Source organism: Anolis carolinensis, chromosome 4, assembly GCF_035594765.1.
Source record: "Anolis carolinensis isolate JA03-04 chromosome 4, rAnoCar3.1.pri, whole genome shotgun sequence".
Taxonomy (NCBI): Eukaryota; Metazoa; Chordata; class Lepidosauria; order Squamata; family Dactyloidae; genus Anolis; species Anolis carolinensis.
This window is the reverse complement of record NC_085844.1, coordinates 166,703,421-166,728,268: the sequence shown is the minus strand read 5'-3', so window position 1 is coordinate 166,728,268 and position 24,848 is coordinate 166,703,421. Positions and strand designations below refer to the sequence as shown.

Sequence of the window (24,848 nt, the reverse complement as noted above, 5' to 3'; positions counted from 1 at the left end):
TTGGCATTTTCCCAAGCTTTAAACTTTTACTTCCACTTCCTACTAAGTTATACTTATGAAAGCAAAAAGCTTGCCCTTTCAACTTGAGAGAGAGCGGGCATCATTTTGGCATGATAAACCTTCACTGCTGGTACAGATTATGATCTCAGGAACAATCTTCTTTTCTTATGACTGAAGTATTTCTAAAGGTTTAAAAACACCTCTTGATAAGATATAATCTGGGCAGCCTTTGATCGTAATAGAATAAAGTTAGCACTCGTGTAAAACTCTTCAGCTTCATGAAAGGGTCTGCTTGCTCACAGCAAGGCTTTTAACTTTCTGATGCTCAGGAGTACCTCTACAGGACTACCATGTCACACAGAAATGCATCACACACCAAAAGAGCTCATGGTGTGGCACAAAATATTGTAAAGGAACAAGAGGCATGCTGGGTTGAGGATTTATCTCTTTTCTATAATTAAACCAATTAAAATTTCAAATTTAGTCAGCAATAGAACTAGGAATTTTGTTTAAACATTTTTTATTTTCCTATTGTAATGTACTTAGGGTTGGGGAAAATAAAGATTATATCCTATGGTGGTGAGCTTTAGAAAATTCTTAAGTAGAATTAGAAAATGGGGCTCCAGATAGATAGATATAGATAGATACTTTATGAATAACATTTTGTAGACTCCTATTTGCCTAAATATAAAAATTAAGTGCCCGCATAGAAGTTGGCTACAGATAAACAAATCACATCTGTGCAGTTAAGCTGACAGTATTTTTATGTATTATTTTAACCATCTGGGTCTTATGAATATCATCTAAGGATTAGGAAGTTAAGTAAAATATGGATTTTTAGATGAGAAAACATTGGGGGAGGGGAATCAATGAAGTGAATATTTTCTAAAGCAGTACAAAAAGATAAATGAAGTGAAAGGAAATGGGACATTCCTTTTACTTGACTGCAAAATAATAATAATAATAATAATAATAATAATAATAATAATAATAATAATAAATTATTTTTCTATCCCGCCACCATCTCCCCGAAGGGACTTGGGGCAGTTAACATGGGGCCGAACCCAACACAGAAACAAAGTATAACAATTTAAAACACATATCAGTAACTAAAAACAATGGTACAACAATCAAGTAAAATAATCAGTTAAAACATAACATACAGTAAAACATAAAATAACCAAGCAAAATGAGAAAATGATACAAACATCAACCACTATGGATAAAAAGGGGTCGAGCATAAGAAAATATACAATTTCAAGGGCTTTTGATAAAGTGCATGGACAAGTATCAAAGAGTCGGCTGGAATAATGCGGGGTAGGATAAATAGGAAGAAAATAAAGTGCTAGTAAGTAATGTATCAGTGATAGAGATCTATCAAGTTGGTGGTTATTCAAACGCATGCTGGCAGAGCCATGTCTTCAGCTGTTTGATAAAGACAGACAGGGTTGGGGCCAGTCTAATCTCCCTAGGGAGGGAATTCCAGAGCCGAGGGGCCACTACAGAGAAGGCCCTCTCCCTCGTTCCGGCAAGCTGAGCCTGCGATAGTGATGGAAACGAGAGGAGGGCCTCCCCTGAAGATCTAAGAGATCATGCAGGCTCATAGGGGGAAAGGTGGTCGAAAAGGTAGACAGGTCCCAAACCGTACAGGGCTTTGTAGGTGATTACCTGCATCTTGAATTGCGACCGGAAAGTGACCGTCAGCCAATGGAGATCCTTGAACAGGGGAGTTGATCACTCCCTGTAAGTTGCTCTGGTTAGCAGGCTGACTGCCGATCGTTGGACTAGTTGTAGTTTACTAGCTGTTACTAACTTTATCTTAGAAAATAGGGTGTTTTATACATGATAACACTCTCATTATTGCAATGCTGTTATTTTTTCCAGATTGAAAAATTTGCCTATCACTTTTACAAAGCTTAAAGAACTTGCTGCACTCTGGCTCTCAGACAACCAGGTACATATTTATTTACTGACTTTCCTTGTCCTAGCTGCTGAACCACAAAGTAGCAAATTCAGCTGTATTTATGCAATGTTTATATTGAACTGTGAGTGTCTGAAAACACATTAATTCCAATGAAAAATTCAGAGGACGACCCATGTATGTTCATAGTACACACACACATCTCCTTAATGTTGTTCCCTTCCACAGATGTCCTGGTGAACACCACCAAATTCCAGATCTTTTCAGGCCTCACTTAGGTGGCATGCATAGAAATTTAAATTAGTGGGGCTTGCTCTTGAGTAACCTGCATAGGTCTGTACTGTTATGTGACCACTGAGGCCCCTTCCCTACTGCCTGATAATAATAGTTGGCAAAGCAGAAAATCCACATTTGAACTCGTTTATCTTAATCTACACTGCCATATAATCCAGTTCAAAGCAGATAATGTGGATTTTATACAACTGTGTAGAAGAGGCCTGAGATTTGCTTTTAGTACTTTTTGACTAGACTATGACTCTGGAGACCAGGGCTTGAATTCCTGCTGTGCAGTGAAAACCCACTGGGTGACCTTGAGGAAGTCACGGTCAGCCTCTGAGGAAAGCAATAACAATCCCCTCTGAATACATTCCAGGAAATGCATGTGCTTTGTTTGCCTTAAAGTCATCATAAATCAGAAATGATTTGAGCACAACAACAAGTATATAAGCTGTAAAATTATAACATAGGGAAAGTGTTTGTGTAGATGTATATTTGGGGTTGCATTTGTGTTTCTGGGCCATCCTGTGGTTCTAATAGAGACAATATCCTTTTTCAACTTTGTTAAGGAGTCAGGCATTTCCTTCTGTTCATTTGGGTGGCATAACAAACAAGTTAGGAGCCCTGGTGGTGAAGTGTGTTAAAGCACCGAGCTGCTGAACTTGCAGACCGAAAGGTCCCAGGTTCAAATCCCGGGAGCGGAGTGAGCACCCGTTGTTGCTCCAGCTTCTGCCAACCTAGCAGTTCGAAAACATGCCAATGTGAGTAGATCAATAGGTACCGCTCCAGCTGGAAGGTAACGGCGCTCCATGCAGTCATGCCGGCCACATGACCTTGGAGGTGTCTACGGACAATGCCGTAGATGAGCGCCAACCCCCAGAGTCAGACATTATTGGACTTAACGTCAGGGGAAACCTTTACCTTTTACCTAACAAACAAGATATATACTGGTTGGATGTATGGGCATATGTCCACCTCTCCGTGAAACAAAATGATCACTGGCGGGCTCCCCAAAGCTCTTAGCCAGATGCCTAACTGCCCACCTTCCTGCTTTTGGACTGGGCATCTCCACCCTTCCTTTACAGCAGACAAGAAACATTGATCCCAATGGAAGTATGCTAGCAATACTACATTGAATTTTGACCATAACAATTTATTCTTTGGAATGAAACAATAAAACAACATATACAGTGTTCCCCCGCTATTTTGCGGTTCGCTTTTTGCAGACTTGCTCTTTCGCGGGACAATTATTTATTTATTTACCCCATTGCTGTTTCTCCTCCTCAGGGCAGCCCCCTTGCTTCATACCTGCCATGTTGCTCTGTCTGCCTCTGCTCCTGCAGCCAGGGAAGAAGGAACACCGCTCCGCCCGGTGAGTGAACGACCGAGTGAAGGAGTGAGGGTGGGCGGCAGTGACGGCAAAAGCAGGAGCCTGGAAGAGGTGACGAGGCTCCTGCTTCTGCCACTGCTCCAGCCAGGCCACACCAGAAAATGTGGAGGACTCAGAAGAGCAGGCGGAATCCTCCACGAGTCCCACCCCCTCTTCCGAGTTCTCCATTTTCTCGGCATGGCCCAGCTGGAGTGGCAGCAGAAACAGGAGCCTGGCCGCCTCTTCCAGGCTCCTGCTTTTGCCGTCACTGCCGCCCACCCTCACTCCCCCACTCGGTCGTTCATTCACCAGGCGGAACGGTGTTCCTTTTTCCCTGGCTGCAGGAGCAGAAGCAAACAGAGCAACATGGTGGGCACAGAGCAAGGGGCCCGCCAGTGCTGGTAGGGAAGGCTTCACTGGCTCCCCGGGGTTTGCAAGGGGGAGAAAGGCCACCTAACTATTAAAATAATGTATAAATATAAAAATAGCGTCCCTACTTGCGGATTTTCATTTTCCTGGAACGTAACCCCTGTGATAAGCGAGAGAAAACTGTAAATTAATAAATAATCCAATAGTAAAGATTTATGTATTGGTTGGATGTGTTATGTCCTAATCATGATGTGCTAATATCACACATGTAAAATCCTGCTGCTAGCAGAAAAAGGTAAAGGTAAAAGTTTCCCCTGACGTTAATTCCAGTTGTGACCGACTCTGGGGGTTGGTGCTCATCTCCATTTCTAAGCCAAAGAGCCGGTGTTGTCCATAAACACCTCCAAGGTCATGTGGCCGGCATGATTGGATGGAGCGCCGTTACCTTCCCGCTGGAGCGGTACCTATTGATGTACTCACATTTGCATGTTTTCAAACTGCTAGGTTGACAGGAGCTGGGGCTAACAGTGGGAGCTCATTCCGCTCCCAGGATTTGAACCTGGCACCTTTCGGTCCGCAAGTTCAGCAGCTCAGTGCTTTAACACACTGTTCCACTGCTAGCACATTTTCATCCAAAAAATATGAACAAGAGTGCTCATTGTCATAGAATTTCTTAACGTTCTTGATATTTGTTAGAAAACATCATTTTGTTTAATTCCCACATAGACCTTTGAGAGTTATTGTAGTTCTTTTGTGTGTTCTTCACTTATAGTCTAAGGCCCTTATCCCTCTTCAAACTGAGGCACATCCAGAAACAAAGCAAAGAGTGCTGACTAACTACATGTTTCCTCAGCAACCACGTGGTGATGAAGGTAAAGTTCTGATCAGCATTGTTTTCTAAATACAGAAATCTATGAAATAATTATTTAATTATTTAATTAAATTATTAATTATTTAATGTTAGCTTAAATGTTCCAAACAGTGGCTCTATTGGTAATTGTATCTTTTATAATGCAACCTAAAGCATCCCTTTTGTATTTCTGAAGCAATTGGTGCCCTCGAATTTTTTTTCAGTAGGTATGGTTGATATTTAGCTTTATGTACTTCCTGAATGTTTTCCTCTATATTAGCTTTTGGCTCCGATGTTGGAATTATAGGCAACCAGAGCCAGAAAGATGTTTTCCATAGGCAAAAGTCTTTACCTATCTCAGCATGCTCATAATTTGTGTCCTGTGAGACAAAATTTAATTATTTGCAATCACTTCCTAAAGACAGAATGTAAATGTTTCCAATTTACATGTTTTAAAAAAGTAAATAATTGGTATGAAGTATACTTTTTTGCATTGCTGGTAATGTAATTGTGCGTTATGAGTGAGGTTTTATTTGATTCTGGCATTAATTTTCTAACTAACTAGATTTCCAGTCTGACAGTGATAGTTTTAATCCTACACTATGGGAGGAACAGCGACAACAACGTATGACAGTTGCCTTTGAATTTGAAGAAAAAAAGGGAGAAGAAGAAAACGCAGGAAAAGTTAAGGTAATTGTGTTTCTTCGTTTTTGCTTTTTCTTTTGAGGTAAAGTTCAGTGAGCAACACTCAAAGAGAATAAGTGTTATTTGTAAATGTGTGAAGCCATTATTGACCAATCTGTACATATATAAATGTAAAATTCAGAATTGGAGGAAGGGATTATGTCTGAATAACCATGCATAGAATTACTATAAGTTTTTCTGAAATATGAATGTCATTAAGCCAGGCATGGACAAACTTCGGCCTTCCGGGTGTTTTGGACTTTAACTCCCACAATTCCTAACAATCTATGGCTGTTAGGAATTGTGGGCGTTGAAGTCCAAAACACCAGGAAGGCCAAAGTTTGCCCATGTCTGCATTAAGCCTTATAAATCTCTGTCTTTATTGAGATAGATAGAACTTTCCAGGTGCTTTAAAGCTCCCTCCCTCTATAGCTGGCTTAGAGGAGATCTAACACGTACATGGAGCTGCATCACTTTACTGTATTGTAAGGTGTGACCTCTTTTTCAAAAATAGTCAGTTGTCCTCTTTATATGCACCTTTTCTTGACATTGTCTAGACAGTTGTCATAATGGTCTATTAAGGCTTGTGACATTTACAAAGGAAGAAATTGGCAGTCTTTTCAATATCTCTGGAGATTGAAAATTATATATTGCTTTTGTGTGAATCATGTTTGCCAAAATGGAATAAGACTACTCCAAGTACACATCATAGCGTGACCCAGTTTAAAAAGAGTAACATTAAGTGAAAAATGGAAGCTGATGGCTTAAGTTCCCATAGAGTTCTCCAATTAGCTAACTGAGAAACAAATGGCCCTTTGAAATAACTGTTCTGTATCAATCTATATCTCGATTACTTTTATTAAAGTAAATCTTCAACAATGAGATGAGAAGAATATTGGAGGATCCAATTTAAATGGTAGATACAGATTTAAATTTCTTCTTTGGTATTTTAAGCAAATACAAAATACCTTTTAATGTGCAAGGATGACTGATAATATTGATAATTAATTTTTTTATATTAGTATTGAGGAATGTAATCCTTATGTAGTTATAAAATTACTTAATGTCTTGAATGTGTGTATTGAGAACCCTTATTGTCCTCTAGTCTTACCACAAGATATTCCTTCATGAATAAAATTATCTTGCATAAGGAAATACCTACAATCCAGATTACCAGATTACCAAAAGGCTTTGTTTCTTAGGGCCAAGATAATATATTTACCCCTTCAATTCTGTGCAAAGAGCCAACCATATAGTCAATAGCAATTTTTTTTCTGACATTAGTGGAGGAGCACACTAGCTCACCACATCTGAAGGCAAGAGAATCTATAAAAGAATCAACCCAGCACGGCATATAGCACTCAGTCCTAATGTATCACCATCACACTCTATTCCTACTATTTCTGGCAGGCACCCGTTATGCCTATTGATGATGCTGGCCCTTATGCTCATAGACATAATACAGTTTTCTCTTCAGGAAGAATTAAATTTTCACATAGTCTCAGAACATAATCAGCAATAAATTATTTATTTATTTGTCTTTAGGCCACGCTAACTCCCCGAAGGGACTCAGCCATTGGACATAAAATAATTGTTAGTTCTAACTAAGATAGACCTATTGAGGCTGGATCTACACTGCCATATAATCCAGTTTCTGAATACAGATTATCTGCTTTGAACTGGATTATATGGCAATGTAGAATCATATAATCCAGTTCAACACAGATAATTTGGATTCAGAAACTGAATTATATAGCAGTGTAGAACCAACCATAATTAGTGGAACTGACCCGTATGTTGATTAAAGTCCTACTAATTCAATAGGTCTACTCTAGTCCCATATAACTGGATTTAGTCCTATGTAACTGTATGTGTCAAGAGTCAGACGCCAATTAGCGAACAAAAATAGAGTTTATTCAGCAGATAAGCCAAAAAGTAATGTTAACACAGAAAAAACCTTGAAACACTTCACTATCAGTGCTTCAAGAGCAGTTCAAACAAAAATATAATTCAGCAACACAAGCAGGTATAAACAAAGCTAAACAAACTTAGTGCAAACTGCACTTTCTGAATCCAAGCCCTGCCAGCCGGCTCTGTAGTTTTCAAAGGAACAGTTCCCAAAAGAAAACACCAAATTGGTCAGGAAACAAACAAATAAACTAAGAATGCAGTAGACTGCTTCCACAATGTGGATAAAGCCGAAGGCTCCAAAAGGATGGTGAAAAGACGTCGTCCGGGATTCCAAGGTCAGGTCAGGAGATAACAGCGGTGTCCAAAGAGCAAGCCAGGATTCAAAAGCCGATAGTAGTCATCAATCACAGGGCGAAGGCAGTAGCAAGGTCAAATTCCGATCCAAGGTCTGAAGAGGGTGCAGTCATCCAAAACAGGTCCACAATAAGACACAGCGAGAGCCAAGCTAGGTGATAACAGCAGATTCAAATCATAGTCCAAGTCCAGTCTTCATGGAAACACAGAGATCCCAATGGCGCCTCAGCAACACCTTGCCACACGCAAAGTGCAGTGGCCAAACATTCCCATTTTATTCCCCTTCCTCCTGGGTGACCAAACACTCACACCCAAACACCAGGTGTCCCAAATCTACTCAGAGTCTGAGCTCCACACAGCTAGAGCTCGTGGATCTGGAGTACCTAGCAATTCGTCGGAGTCCCAATCATCCTGCCCATACTTAGCCCCATGAACACTTAAAGAACTATCCTCCCTTCTCCAAGCATCCCAATTGGGATCAGCTCCTGCAGAAACCCCAGGTTCAGAAGTATCCATAGACCCCAAATCCCCAGACATCTCCGGTGGCTGTGCCCATTCAGTGCCCGCTTCCCCAGCCACCACCTGTTCCTCAGCATCCATCTCCCCATCTGAATCTTCCTCAGAAGATCCCCCATATAGCTCTCTAAGTCGCTTCCTGCGCAACTCCTCCAGTGAACCCTCATCACGAGGGTTTTTTCTTCCTCTTCGAATTCCATCCCCATCAACCATCATCCCCGAAGGCACAGTCACAACAGTATGTCTGTGGATTCTGTCGAAAGCTGGAAATACACCATAGATAAGAGCCACAATAACATTTTAACATAAAATTGGAGGAGACTCATTAAAAATTCAGCTGTCTTCCATTAGTAAATATAGAGTCCAACAGAGTCATTTGTCTCATAGCCACAAGAAGATATACCACATTTCATGTTTCTTATTTTTTCCTGATGTGAGTCTTCAAAATATGATTACCATACCTGTTCTAGATCTCAAAGTTTTGCCTAATATCTCAAGGTAGTTTCTTGTAAAGATGTTTAGCAGTAATCACTGGAACCAGAATTCCCCTCCCATTTGCAGCCCCCAAAACAGGTGTCAGTGTGATTCTGGAGGACTAGGAAACCCGACAACCAGTTTTCAGGTGATGTGGAATGCTGAAGTAGGAAAGAGAAAGGATGAAAGCTCCATAGTGGATCATTGGGTGTACCTCATTGTTGCCTTCACATTTAAATTTTGTCTCATGTGGCTGCAAAATGCTTCATAATCCTTAAACAAATAGCGTTGGGCACCCATACATTCAATAGTTTGTATATCCAAATCCAGGCGGAGCTTTCTGGTGTGTTTCCAGCAATATAGTGCTGCCTTGCTGAACTGAGAGGAATGGTTTAATTCAAAAAGAGCACTTTCATAGTTTGGGAATAACAGAAAAGAATAAAATTACCAAGTTTGGGGAATAAATTGGAAAATAGCAATCAGTCTCATAAAAGACTTCATATTTCCCTTTATATTGTGAAACCAGAATGTTTTGAAATAGTTTCTCTAACTTAACCAAACAAAGAGACTAACAAGATTCTATCTACTCTAATTATAGAAATTAATAATCTTTCCCTCTCTTGTTTATGCAGCTTTTTTGTAAAAATGCTTACTAAAAAAAACAAAATCTGATTTATTTCTCTGATAATTGCAGTATTTTTTCAAAACATATTTATTTGTTGCAGACCATCAAGTGATAAACACACTGAGTAATAAATGTGTGTGAAATACCCATAATGTTCTGTTTTGCTTTAACAATGTATAACGCAAATTGAGGCAGGGGGGGAATCTTTTATATAATAATATCCCACCGCTGCCACCAATATAAAGGAATATTGAGGCAGGGGGGGAATCTTTTTATATAATAATATCCCCACCACTGCCACCAATATAAAGGAATGAGCAAAGCGGGGAGGCTAGGCTGAGAGACTAATTATAACAGATTTGCTTTTAAAAATGGTAGCTGCCACCAACCTAAAATGTCTTTAGGATTTTTGTTGTTAAATGTGTCTGAGATAAATTTCTCCAATTTCCTGCCCACACTATTTTCACCCCTGGCTCCCAAACTGATGTTCACTATGAGGCTTTTCTGTGGTATTTTATGGTTATATTGCTGAAACTTTTATTAAGACTTCTTGATGGAAAATACACACTGTGGAGGCTCTTGAAAGTTGAAAATAGAATAAAAATTTATTTTCTTAAAAACAGGTAAATAATTACTTCAGAGAGGTTCATAAGCGTAAACGGTTACAGGCGGTCTTCATCTTAACTTAGTTGTATGTTTCAGATTACTTCACTTAGTTTCAAACAGTTCCAACCAACCAATCTATCTATTGGTCACAAAAACCCTCGCTGTATTTGCTGAGAATAGACACGAGTTCCCCTGGGTTGTTAATTAACTCTAACCTAGAGTCCTTTTATTAACCAGCCCAGTAGTGAGAGACAATCCCTTGAGTTATCTCCCCCCCCCAAGAGATCCAAACTGCCTGACTTAGCCTGTCCGTTTCCACAGCTTTCAGTTCTCTCACACACTCTCCCAACTCCAAAACCAAACTGCTCTCTTCAAACCCTCAAACAGAACTCTCTTCTTCAAACCTCAAACCAGAACTGCCTGGAGCTCTTTTTTTTTCTCTGCACTCTAAGATTTGGCTCTGGTTGGCCAATCCTAGAGTCTGTCTCTAAGCTCCTCCCCCTTTCTAACCACACTCAAGATGGCTGCCTGGCATTCCTCTACAAAATGGATGCCTGCCTCATTCACTGTTTCCAAGGCTTCATTCCCGGCCTAATAGGTAAGGTTCACTACACAATGGTATTTTCAAATTTAATAAAATGGAAGGTTTTTTGAAAGTTGAAGCTGAGACAACCTATAGTATTTTCATTTAATAATAGCAGAAATGCCAAATTAAGTATGTTACACAGGTAAAATATATTTTGTGATTTATCTCAGTGATGCTAGACTTTTGGAATGTTAAATGTATTTTTTAAATCACGTGGAAGTGTTTTTATTCTGTTTCTTTGCTAATTTTAACTTCTTTAAATCTTAACAAAATGATAGATTGTGAATAAATATATGAAGATTACTCTCCTACATATTTATTAAGTAAATATAATGCAGAGTAAAGCTGGAGCCTCACTGGTGCTTTCAAGCTACCATTGGGTTTTATTTTATTTTTATTTTTTTGGCATCTTAATTATCAATGTGTTGCATATCAACTGCAGACACCTTTCTGTTTGGCTGATATGAAGACATTATTCTGAGGAGTGAAACAACTCTCCATATCAAGGCCCTAATTTTCATAGCAATAAGTGCCCTACATCAGACTTTGCATTCATTTTTAAGGTTTAATAATAAGGGCCTGTTTTGTTATTTTCTGTTTAAATGAAATGTTTTATATAATCTTACAATAACTTTGTGTTGATGGGCCTTATGGTCAAATATATCATTGTTTGCTGACATGAATTTGACATTAGAAATTAAAAAAGAAATTCTTCTATCCAGGAATATTGCACTTTGGAAGGTTTTTATCCCCAGCGGCATGCTACTTCTGAGGTAACTTTAAATGTGAAACATAAAAGACCATGACTAGAAAGGGAGTCTAGACTTCATTGGTAATTATCATTTTTAATATCAATATGGGAATATCTTCACCCTAATTCTATCTAGCACATCTGAAAGTACATGTAACAGTGAAAGTTAATATTGACGCTAAGATAAATTGACTTTACTCAAATTTTCTTACGTGGTTAATTTAGTTACTCTGTTTTTTTAGTATCTTTTGCAATGCATGTACTACTATTTGGCTATCCTTAAGGTTTCCTGTCAATCTTAGTTAAACCATGGCCCAAGTCATGTAGCAAAGCCACTATCCTCAATTAGTCTTTCCATTGTAAGCCAATCAGAGCTGCTACAGCAGTGCTCTATTCTATACATCCTTATTTAGTTTTCTTTGTAGCTGCACATTGACGTGTAATGTAGTATCTTGCGTCTGCTATTGAGAGCCACGTTTGGATGTGTTTGTTTGTTCTGCACACTTTATTATACTTCAGTGCTAAGTGTAAGTTGCTATCATAGTTTGTACTCTTCACATCAGTCAAGCTTTTTGAATGGATGCCTATTAATGTCTGCACTGGAACCTTGGCTGTACATGCCACTTTTGCTTTTGTGGTAAAATCAGTGATGTCACACTTTTATACCAATACATTCATAAGAGCAGGGCAAAAACTTTGCCATACTGGGTGTACATAAAAATTGATAGGTAGGACTTCAAAACAACCAGTCTTTTTTTAGATTTTTACTAGTACGTTCAAATAACTATCACAATCTTGCATTGTACGTCTACAGTGACTTCCCAAATATTACCAGAATTCTAGATTCTATTCAAATGATTAAATAGTTATTTAATTGTCTGAACATTGAGATATAATTTAACAGATGTATTGTCAAATTATAGAGTTTAGAAGAGGGGGGAAGATAATTATTTCAGTTCTATTTTTGCCATGTTGTAACTGACATAGGCGCTAACAGTTCAGAACATAGTATAGCAAATGTTTTATGTTAACATTGTCTCAAATGCCTAAATTCACTGTCTGTGTTTTGCGTTTAATATAGTCTTGGCAATCAAAATTAGATGCTTAATGATTTATTTTTATTTCCTGTTTGTGCTTTTAATTTATTTTGTGAAATGAATGCTCAGGTTGAAATAAACTTAAAGCGATATCCAACTCCCTACCCAGAAGATTTAAAGAATATGGTGAAATCTGTTCAAAATCTGGTGGGTAAATCTCCCCATGGAGTGAGACCTGAGAATTCAACACCAACAGTCAGTTCAGAGCAAGCGATGAAGGAAAAATATGAGCACAAGTGGCCAATGGCACCAAAGGAAATATCGGTGGAGGTAAGAAGTAACAATGGGATTAAAACAATCAATGGATTGCTGTGAGTTTTTCGGGTGGTATGGCCATGTTCCAGTAGTATTCTCACCCAATGTTTCGCCTGTATATGTGGCTGGCATCTTCAGAGGTTCTGTTCTAGTGAGGCAAGTGGGGTATATATATCCGTGAAATGTCCAGGGTGGGAGAAATATCCCTTGTCTGTTTGAAGCAAGTGTGACTGTTGCAATTAGCAAGCTTGATTAGCATCCAGTAGCCTTGCAGATGCAAAGTCCCTAGACATTTCACAGAAATGTATACAACTTACTTGTCTCACTAGCAACAGAACTTCTGAAGATGCCAGCAACAGATGCAAGTGAATCATCAGAAGAGAATGCTACTGAAACATGGCCATACAGCCTGAAAAAAATTACAGCAACCCAGTGATTCCGGCCTTGAAAGTCTTCGACAACACAAAAACAATCAGTGTTAATACCAGTATAATATAGATCATTTTATTAAGATGGTGCATCAGTAAGCTTATTTGTCACTCATTCCCCCTCACTCCTTTTCTCTCTAAAATCCAGAGGTGGAAAATTGTCTTTTTTTTACTGGGAGATTTGTTTTAGGTGAAAACCACTGAAAATACAAAAATAAATATTATGGGGACAGGAGGACCTAATTCCAGTAGTTCATAACATGAGCAGGTCAATTGAATCATCAATTGACATAGGTATTAATGAATGCAGCTCTAATTTATTGCATACCTTCATAAATGAAGTGGCCAAAGAAAATATAGATAAGTTGATTTTTTTTCAATTCAATCTCATGGACCCACTGAAATCTTCCCATAGAACCCAAAGGATCTGTGGACCCATTGTTAAGATCTCCTTCTCAAGAATATCCTAAAATGCACTCAGTGGGAAGTGGAATGTATTTCTACTGTGTTCAGAGTTCTCCTGGGTGACCTAGAAACATAAAATATTGTTTGCAAAATATTTCCAAAAAAGATTTTCCTTCAAATGTTTCATGAGCTCTGAGGTGCATTTCTGCCACATTTTGTGCTTCCCCAGGACAATTTTGGTCCAGGAGTGGCCTTTTTTAAAACCCAAAGTATGGGGGTGGGGAGCAGGTGTGTCCAACTAAGGTCTTCTAGGTGCCTAATCTGGTTCATCCCAATGAACCTGAGAGAGTGTAATCAGGGCCTAAATGAGACTGGAGTTCCAGAGGAGACAAAGATAGTTTACTGACAAATTGCTCAAACTGATGTTTACTTTTTTTCTTTATTTAAGATTTAGCTCTAAGGTCAGGGTTTTTTCAAGTGTTTAGGATAGATCACAGTGATTGCAGGCTAGATGATACTCTTGTATGACAATGAATAGTAGAGCATAATTGCAGTCATGCTACGAATACCGCAGTTCAAGACTACTTTTGACAGCTTATACTCATAGTATATGTCCCTGTAATAATGGTCTAAATAAGCACTATAGTTTATTTTGCTCTTTAAACAAAGTGTTTGTTTAGCATGATTTCTTTTTAAAATATTACTTAATTATGCAATAATTTTTACATTTTGCAGGACTCTTTTGTGCACCCTGTGAATGATATGAGGATAGCAGAACTTCGACCCTCAATGGCTGAAGCACCATTGTACCAACCCAAACTTGTTCTCTTGGGAAAAGATAAAAAAGGTACTCATTTTATTCAAAGACATAAGTTGTTAAATATATATTATGCTTTTTTCAAAACTGGCTGGAGCAAATTCAGATTTTTTTAATGACTGTGCTGTCTTGGATTGGCCATCTATGTCTATTCACTGGAAGAGGGGAAAGGGAAAATAATGTTTCCATACTGGTTTTTGTTTCTCTTTTCCAGTGGACCTTTTTCTTACAGTCTCTATAAGACCATAGTCACCATCAAATAAATCTCCAATCATCTAGGTCTCAAGTATATATTTTGGGTTGGGTGAGGTAGTTGCCCCGCAAAACATCACAAGGAGGAAAGGACAGAAGAGAAAAGGGAAAGAAGACATCCCAAAATTTCAAATAACTTAGAGCTTACTATACACAAAACGTTCTAAAATCCAAATGATTTTCAGCAACAGGATAATAATCATGGGCATATCAATCTAATTAACCTAACTTGATAGTGCCCACTTGTTTAGCTATGTCCATTATTCAAATGTTTCTCCAGGCTTCTTGCTTGGTTTTCCTAATTTTCTGCTTCTCTTTCTCTCATTTTTACATCATTTATTCATCCATTTTAACTGGTTGGGAGGGCAATTACTTGTTTTACCCTGAAAAGTTCTTGCTACCTGGCAAATCCCTTTCTCCTTTTGTTCACATTTGTAATGTTTTGTCATCTTGGCCCCCTCTACATTGACTATTTAATGCATTTTCAAATCAGTATTGAAAAAAGTCATTTCGCTATGCAGATGATTACACAGGAAATCATAGAACCAGTTTGCTAACAAAACCAGTGTCAGTAACTACAGAGCATCTTTGGTAATGTACTCAACTCACATTGGAAATAAGATGTATTACCTATGTTTCTACAGCAAGAAAAAAATAACTAGTATTGTTTGCATTTGAAAGTCCCATTTTTTTCTACTCCTACTACCCCTCTCAGTTTCCATGCAGTTCAGTCCAACCTCCCCCCAAACCCATTATCAAACTGTTCCCATGAGAAATATTTCCAGAAATCCAGGTGTCCTCCCTGCCTCCCCACCAGCACCTCCTTCTGGTCTCAACGTGTCCATCAGGATTTATGGTGCCCTCCCCCCAATCAGAAATCTGATTGTGACACACAGAGCACTGATGTACATTGAGGGCTTTCTTTCATGTACTTTTGTGGAAGTTTGTTGTCTGGCTGCCGCAGTTTAAAGCTAGCTTCAGACTGCATAACTGCTCAATATAGATGGGGCTCTGTTACACAGAGGACATTTTTTGCTGCCACCAGAGGAGGTCCAACCATAAGGCGAAATAGGCATTTGCCTGTGGCGCCATCGTCCCGGGGGCACCATCGTCCTGGGAGGAGGGCACCACTCTCCACCTCCTTCTCTTTCGGGCCTTCCAGCGGCCACGCTGGGCCTTCCGGCCAGCGCAGTCCCACCTTCGCACCACGCAAGCCCACCTTTGGGGCCTTCAGAGATTGTGAGGTCTGTAGGAACTTGGAAGCTAGGTATGTGGGGTTTATATATCTGTAGAAGGTCCAGGGTGGGAGAAAGAACTTTTCTTTGAAGCAGGTGTGAATGTTGTAATTAATCACCTTGATTAGCATTTAATGGCCCTGTGGCTTCAAGGCCTGGCTTCTTCTTGCCTGGGAGAATCTTTTTTTGGGAGGAGTTAGCTGTCCCTGATTGTTTACTGTCTGGATTTCTTCTGTTTTCAGAGTGTTGTTCTTTATTTATTGTCCTGATTTTAGAGGTTTTTTTTAATACTGAGGGCTATCTGGGTTATCTAAGTCCACACTGCCCTATATCCCTGTTCAATGTTTAGTGCTAAATTTGCAAATATAGTAATCCCTAAATAACATTACCATGTATTGAACTGCTTTTTCTATTGATTTGTTGTAAAACATGATGTTTTGGTGCTTAATTTTTAAAATCATAATGTAATTTGATGTTTTATAGGCTTTTCCTTTATACTTCCTTATTATCCAACATTTTCGCTTATCCAACGCTTTTATTTTTCAGTGATTGGTTTTGGGGGGGCGGCAAAATTCTGTTCGCCTACACTTGAAAAATACCTAGGCTCTGGCTGCCACCCTAAGATTATGGAATGACGTGCTATCTGGATAACCTGCCTAATTTCAAAACAGCAATAAAGACCCGTCTTTTCTGCTAGACCTATTAAGATTATTTTTATTATGAAATTTAAAGTATTCCATGATTGCTTTTAATATGAATTGGCTTTACATGCTCATTTAACTCATAACATACATTTTTAACTGGTGGTATATGTTTTAAACTAGTATTATGTGCCCTATTTTTATTTTAATGTATTGATGTTCCCTGACTTGATCCATAAGGAAGGTGGATAAGACGTTTTTGTTGTTGTTTTTGCCAGTAGTAGCAGCAGCAGCAGTAATAGCAGTAGTAGTATTCTAGTCCAACTATCACCATGGGCAGTACTTACCGTATATGCTCAAGTATAAGCCGACCTGAATATAAGCCAAGAAACCTAATTTTACCCTAAAAAACTGGGAAAACTCATTGGCTCAAGTATAAGCCGAGGGTGGGAAATGCAGCAGCTACGGGTAAATTTAAAAATAAAAATAGATACTAATAAAATTACATTAATTGAGGCACCAGCAAGTTAAATATTTTTTAATATTTGTTGTATTTCAAAGAAAAACAGTAAACTAGCTCTGTAAGTGGGAAAGTAGGGTCAACAAAAACAATATGTTATTAACAATAACTTAACAACAACAATAAAACTTCATTTCTACCCTGTCCTATCTCCCCATGGGGACTCAGGCCGGCTTCCAACATAGTAATAGGCAACATTCAATGCCTATATAAACAATGCAGAGCTAGATATGGATCTATAATTATATATATTAATTTCACATATGCATTTTCCCCTGAAACGTTTGCATATCCTTTCTATATATGTGCATTTCCCTCCTGCAATATTTGCAAGCCCTATATATTTATGTTTATATCTATTTAGAAATCTCTCTCTGTGTGTGTGTGTGTGTGTGTGTGCGCATTTCCTGTCAAGGTCAGATGCCAGCCAATGGATGGAAATACAGTTTATTATAAACAACTCAAAAAAGCTCATAAAACAAACACAGGAGCTTGCAACACTTAAACTTCAGTGTGAAAAAGACATTTGAACTGAAAAAACTCCAAAAAACCAAACCGGAGTATAATCTGGATTATCCAGAGATATAATCTGGATTAAAACAAAACTGCTTAGATTCAGCTCAAAATTGCCGGATAACTTGAAGAAGGCAAAACAAACTACGGCCCGAATTCCCAAGAGTCCAACATAAACAGAATCCCAACTGGGCTACAAATAGAGTTTTAAGGCTCAAAACAAACAATGTCCCATACCGGGCCAAACTTTGCCGCCGGAGGCAGCGCAAACAAACCGGTGCCGGAAACAAAGTAACGAAGGGCAAAGAGTTACTGCAGGGTCAGAAACCAAGCCAGTTGTCAGTAACGGAGCGTAGTTGCAGAACCAGGAGTCAAACCAGAATTGGGAGCGAAGAGTAATTGCAGAGTCAGGAACGAAGCCAGCAGTCAGTAACGGAGCGTAACTGCAGAACCAGGAGCCAAACTGGAATTGGGAGTGGAGCGTTACTTCAGGGTTAGGAATGAAGCCAACGGTCGGTAACGGAGAGTAGTTACAGGGTTGAGAACGAAGCTAAGCCGGAATAGGGAGCGAAGAGTAATGCCAAAACGATGTCCAGTCCAAGGTCCAAGATGAGAAGTCGTCACAGCAAAGTCCTCGTCAATGGGTTGACACAAGTAGCCAAAACGACGGAGGCGAACTAATGCAGACAGTAATCACAATGCAGTCTAAGGAAAACGCACACAGTTCCAGCCCCTGTCGTAGAAGTAACCCGGAATAAACTTACGTTGATTGCACAGTCCCAAGCCAGTCTTCAGGAACACGAACACGAAACCCAATGGCACCCAACAACCACCTTGCCACATGTAAGGGCCCAATAGCCAAATGCCCTCAATTTATTTACAACTCGTCTTCAGAACTCGAGCTGGGCACCGCCCTTCCCACAGGTTGCTCCCATTCCTCATCTGAGCTGGAACCATCCTGCCGACGCCCAGACCTACCCACAGCTGTGGAACTATCCCCACTCCTCCAATTAGACCACCTTGGGTCTGATCCTGAAGGACCCCATGTTTCCTCAGCGTCCCCATTACCAGTGAGCCCAGTCTCCCCATCACAACCCTCTGGAGTGTGTGTCCATTCCATGCCATCCTCTTCTGCCCGTACCACATCCCCAACGTCCATTTCAAGCCCATCTTCCCCTTCAAAACCCTCAAATGACTCCTCATCTGTTGATTCCTCAAATATCTCTCTAAGCCTCTTTCTCTGTAACTTCTCATATGAGTCTTGCTCCCGAGGAGCCTTTCTTCTCTTCCTGCTACTATCAGTAGTATCGTTGACCCCAGAAGGCTCATTCACAACATTTCCCCTGTAGTATTTCCAAGCCCTATATATCTATATTCATATATACCTAGTTAGACATCTCTCTATATATAGATAATTATATCTGCATAGGATTTGCAAAGGCTTGCAAACATGTGAGGCAAAAATTTATATATAAAATAATGTATACACATAGATACAGATATACAGGTACATGGAAATCTCTAGATATCTATATGTATATAGGACTTGCAAAGACCTGCAAACATATGAGGGGAAAATTCATATATAAAATTAATATATATAGAGAGAGATACAAATATTTAAGCACATAGGGATTGCAAAGGCTTGCAGGGAAAATGCTTATATATCTGTAGCTCTCATGTAAATTTTTATTTCAAAAGCAAGATTTCAGAATAGTTATGATTTGAATTATGGACACATGTATTTAAAATATTCTGTATCAGCTGTGATGATATACACATTCTTTGCTATAATCACTTTCAAAGAATGCTACTCTTTAATATTGATCACATATGTACTATGAACCCATACATCCTACATAGTAATTACATGCCCGTGAAATTGGCTATAAGGGAACTGAAAATCTGAGAAATATACACTATTGTGGTAATAAAGATCACAATAGCTAAATTCTTCACCTAAGGTTGGTGAGCAGTCTGCAACCAAAATGCTTAGTACGGAGCACATCCACTTGTCTGTGGCACTAGCAGTGTGGTTCATGAATAATAAGAGGAAGATATAAACAATTTCCTTCACCTCTTCCTCCCCTCTTCCTCCTCCTCTTTTTCCATTTCAATCCACAAGTTACAGTTCTTTTGAATAAACAGAACATTTTTAACAGAATATATATTGCACTTACAGGATAATAGTGAAGCAATATGTATACCTGCTGTAGAACAATCCATGCTTATTGATTATGACAGTGAATAAGCCACATGGGAACATAAAAATATGTATAATATTCTTAATTATTTCTGTAGATAATATGCACAGCTGACTATGCAATTGGACAGTAGAAACTACTTTTTTCACAGCAATTGTTTTTTTTTACATATTTATTTACTTATTACAGCATTTCTACCCCGCCCTTCTCACCCAATAAGGGGACTCAGGGCAGCTAAAACATATGCTAGTTTTATCCTTTCCTCTTCCATGTACCTTTAATGTCATACTTCTCATTCCATTTGTAGAGTCAACAGATGAGTCTGAAGCTGATAAAGTACACTGCATGAACAACAGTGTTTCTTCAGGAACCTATTCAGACTATTCACCTTCACAGGCTTCTTCAGGGTCTTCGAATGCTCGTGTTAAAATGGGGTCTTTGCAAACTACTGCTAAAGATGCAGTGAACAATTCTTTATGGGGGAACAGGTATGTTTACTTTTGAGGGTCCATTTCTGATGCCAGTTTTGAAAGTAAATAAAGATAAGAAATTCTGAAGTGTAAGAATTCAAATAAAGAGGCCTTTATAAAAGAATGATTTTTTTTCTTTTTAAAAAAGATAGGGATTTTTGTGAAATATACTAGAGGTGGATGTTTAATATATTTGTACTAGTACCAGCAAAATAATGGTTTGGCTTACATATGGATTCAGTCTTCCATCCAGAGTTCAGATTTGTCTGCCTGCCACCAATATATATCCCAAAGAGTTATATCCCATCATGTTATTGTAACACAGTAACAAGAATGAAAGAGCCATAAATATGATGCATCCTTCAGATTTTCTCTGCCACTTATGCAGTCCTGTATAGGGTGGTTAAATTAGGTAGAGAGAAGTTTTATTCTATTAGGAATACCGTAGGTTGAATTTTCAAAGAGGCTTTGACATTGCTTGCCTGCTCAGCGCTGTGTGCTTAGGAATCATTTGCATATGGATTTTTCCTCCAAACTTCTGTGTAGACAGATAATTAGGTTTCTGCAAAAACCATTTTTATATACATGCAAATAGGGATATTGTGCTTCTCTCTTTCTCCTTCCATCATTCTCTTTGACATTGCATGCAAAATGAATTGAATGCATTTAGATATTCATAAGGAACACAATATATCCAACATGGAAAAAATTAAGTACTGTTCATATTGAGGAATAAATTAAGCTGTCAGTTGTACACCAGCTTGGTTTGATTGTACCCCTTATAACTTAGTTACTTTGCTTATACAAAATATTTTCTTCACTAGATTAAAGCAAATTATCTAGAAGCTGTTGGAGCAGATGATCAAATGAAATAATATATCAATGTATCAAACTCAATTAAGAATTTGATTTCAGCAAGACATTTAGGGGAAAATGAACATTCAAACTATTTTTCAAAAGAATATGGTTAACTTTAACATTAATGTTTCCAAGTCAACTAATTCCTACATTCATTTTTTATTATATTAGTTGAAATATTTGTGTCAATTTTCCCATTTTTCATTACACTTTTACCTTTTCCTCCTTTACAGGAACATTTCCTTTCCTTGCCAACTTGTTACTTTTATAAATAAACAAACTTAGGTTTTCAGGAAAAGAAATGTACTTTCAAAAATTCATCTCAACATTAATGCCACAAAATGATTACTTTTGAACATTTCCCCATGATTACAGCATGAGTATGAACAGAGGACTTATTATTCTTACGTCTGAGTATTCCTTGTCTGGGAAAACCCTATTAAATATATGAAATTGCCAGAAGTCGGCAGGTAATGAAAGCACATATAAGCACAGCTGTAACAGCTATTGTATGTGTGATTAATTCACTTAAAACATTTGATAATCTTTTGGGCAATCCTGTTATTTAATGAGACCATTATGTGGTTTATTAAAATCATGGATACTTTCTTATGGGTTCTTCAAACTTGGATGCCATATTTCTAATCTTCTCCACTCCCCAAATCTTCAAAATGGAACCTTTAGTTACAAAACTCTGGTCTCTAGAAGGAAATAGCACACAAATCTGACTTTCCATAAAAGAGGCCATACAAATCTGGAAACGTACCCACTAACTCTCCAATTTTTACTCCATTTCTAAAAATATAAAGGGCTAGCACTGAAAAAGTTTCAAAGTTCCCAACCATTTTTCTTATTATGCTGCTAATAGGCAAGCATTCCTGCTCATTATTAGATTTATTAAACTATACAATTGCCCCTCTACAGTTGTGGTTTTGACTTTCATGGGTTTTGATTATTCACATATTTTATTTAAAATCTTCTCTCTAGGAATCTCTGGGCTTTCCAGTGTGACTCTGTGGTTAACCTTTTCCAGTTATGCTGGAGGACATTGAAATGTTTAGAGAGACCATCTCTCCAAAAATGTCTAAGTCCACCGGTGCAACTTTCCATGAAAGTTGACTGTAGGGTCACACTGGAAGACCTAGAGATTCCTAAAAAGATGTTCTCTCAGATTAAAGAAAACAGCAATTTCTTTATCACAATTTTCACTTTCATAGTCTTGTGCCCATAGCTCCAATGAATGTGGAGGACTGAGTGTACTTACTGTACAGTAGTGTAAGGTAAGGCTTGTTTGTTTTTCTGTGATTGCTCTTTTTCCGATACAGGTTAATTTTTTTCTCTTAAATCTATCTTGCTTGCAGGCTTGTCCAATCTTTTCCTCAGCCCCTGGAGACAAAGCCATTGCTCAGCCAGCGGGACTCAGCTCCAGCAGGAAACATGCAGCAGCATAATGATCGGCGTCCGATGAGTGACACCTTTGCTGACAGCTGGAACGATGGCTCACACTATGACAACACGGGATTTGTGGCAGAGGAGAACACAGCGGAGAATCCCAGCGCTAACCCCCTCTTAAGCTCCAAGTCAAGAAGCACATCTGCTCATGGACGCAGGCCTTTAATTCGGCAAGACCGGATAGTTGGTATTCCCCTTGAGCTTGAACAGCCCGCTATGAGAAACACGCCTGAATCAGAAGTGCCTCCATCAAACCCTTGGCAGAACTGGACCAGAACCCCTAGCCCTTTCGAAGATAGGACAGCCTTTCCTTCTAAGCTGGAGAGCACGCCAACCGGCAGCCCTTTGCCTGATAGGAAAGATCACGTGAAAGGCTCTCCTGAAATGAGTGGCACTTTCCCCCCAGGAACACAATGGGAGTATCATGATCCAAATGCAAACAGGAGTCTTGGTAATATGTTTTCACATATTCATTGTCACCCAGAGCCTTCTAAAAATATTATTTCCATCAGCAAGAGTACAGAAAGGCTTTCCCCAATGATGAGGGATTTGAAGACAAACAGATTTAAAAAGTCACAAAGTATAGACGAGATAGATATTGGCGCTTATAAAGTTTATAATATACCACTAGAGAACTATGCAGCGACTACGGACAATGCAGGAATGCACGAGAGGTCAGACAAAATGATGGGGACAGAACATGGGATGTCTAGCATGTCTCGTAGCCAGTCTGTACCAATGCTGGATGATGAGATGTTGACCTATGGAAGTGTTAAGGTACAGCAGCAACAAAAGCCTTCTGTGACTAAAAAAGTGTACCAGTTTGACCAAAGTTTCAATCCCCAAGGATCAGTGGAAGTGAAAGCGGAAAAGAGGATACCACCACCTTTTCAGCATACTCCGGAATACATTCCCCAGCAGACTAAAAATGTCTCCAAGGATTTGGTCAGCCCAAGAGCCTACCGTGGATACCCACCCATGGAGCACATGTTTTCATTCTCTCAGCCTTCTGTTAACGAAGAGACTGTCAATACTCAGTTTTCAAGTCAGGGATCAAGGGCTGGATATCTGAGAAGAGCCGATTCACTGGCCAGTTCCACAGACATGTCAATGTACAGAAGAGTCAGTGAGCCACAGGAACTGCCGCAGAGTGATAGGTATAACAGACATCAGTATAGAGGAGCTATGGAGCGCCAAAGCAGCATGTCAGTGCCTGAATCCCAGTTCCTCAAAAGAAATGGCAGGTATGAAGACGAACACCCTTCATATCAAGAAGTGAAAGCCCAGTCTGGAAGTTTTCCAGTTAAAAACCTTACACAAAGGAGGCCATTGTCTGCAAGAAGCTACAGTACAGAGAGTTATGGTACCTCCCAAACCAGGCCAGTTTCAGCTAGGCCTACAATGGCAGCTCTGTTGGAAAAGATACCATCAGACTATAACTTGGGTAACTATGGTGACAAGCCTCCAGATAACACTGATATAAAGACAAGGCCTACCCCTGTGAAGGGAAATGAGAGCTGTGGTAAAATGCCCGCTGACTGGAGACAACAGCTACTTAGACATATAGAAGCTAGAAGGTTAGACAGGGTATGTTTGGCATTTCTCTGCAATTAATGCCTTTAGTTTTTATATTTTGATATATCAAAACTATCTGCTTGCAGTGATTAATATGTTATCTAATCATAATTCCTAGATATGTGTTATAAATCAAATAAAACATGAAGTCTGCTTTGTACAGAATTATCAATGATGAGTTAGTAACAGGGCTCCCTGGGTGAAAATTAGAAAATAATAATATCCCTGATGTAACATTGTTGGGTTTTTAAAATACAAAAATTACCATCTCCACTTCAAGTAATATTGGCTTCAGTATGGATTACTGCTTATGTTAAAATTAAGTATTTAAAATGTATAAAAACTGTGATTTGTTATCTCTTACAATAATGGGAGAAAATAATGAATCAACACAACAGTAATGCGAAGGTTTGACCTAAGCAGCCTTATAACAGATGAGCACAATTCCAGATTCTACATAACTCATGCAGAACCTGTCTTATATTTTTTTCAATGTCATTAATACATTTTGTGTGCTCAAAATGGAAGCCACCATATATACACCAACACAGTAGTATGTTCATCTTTAAAACATTCAGCTATTGAAGGAATACATTACATTACTTGTGATTTGGTTACTTCAGTCTTAAATTTATTTACTTGCAATGAAGTAAGTGGACCTGAGTTTCATTTATATCCAGATATTCTCAGGATATTCCCCGGTGGTGAAGTGCGTTGGAATACTTCTAAGTCATTTTTTAAAATTTCTTGATGAGTGAAGTAGTATATAGTAATGGCTGGAATATGGAAAATACAGTTTGAAAGTATGTATCACATGTAGTTCTAGTATCAAAT

The 24,848-nt window shown here is 38.8% G+C and overlaps 1 protein-coding gene across 14 annotated transcripts in view; it reads left to right on the top strand.

The window, feature by feature from the left end:
- The window catches only part of lrrc7 (leucine rich repeat containing 7), a 645,519-nt gene that overhangs the window by 187,234 nt on the left and 433,437 nt on the right, over positions 1-24,848 (top strand). For 12 of the 14 annotated variants that reach the window (XR_010005385.1, XM_062978161.1, XM_008118416.3 and 9 more), the window contains 8 exons: positions 1,885-1,954; positions 4,708-4,807; positions 5,351-5,475; positions 11,264-11,314; positions 12,459-12,659; positions 14,213-14,324; positions 19,967-20,147; positions 22,349-24,026. Coding sequence is in view for 13 of the 14 variants with exons in the window: in XM_062978161.1 (XP_062834231.1) it covers positions 1,885-1,954; positions 4,708-4,807; positions 5,351-5,475; positions 11,264-11,314; positions 12,459-12,659; positions 14,213-14,324; positions 19,967-20,147; positions 22,349-24,026 (2,518 nt within the window). In the remaining variant the exon portion in view is untranslated. The remainder of the gene's footprint in view (positions 1-1,884; positions 1,955-4,707; positions 4,808-5,350; positions 5,476-11,263; positions 11,315-12,458; positions 12,660-14,212; positions 14,325-19,966; positions 20,148-22,348; positions 24,027-24,848) is intronic. The other 2 variants (XM_062978160.1, XM_008118421.3) reach the window with 1 other exon arrangement.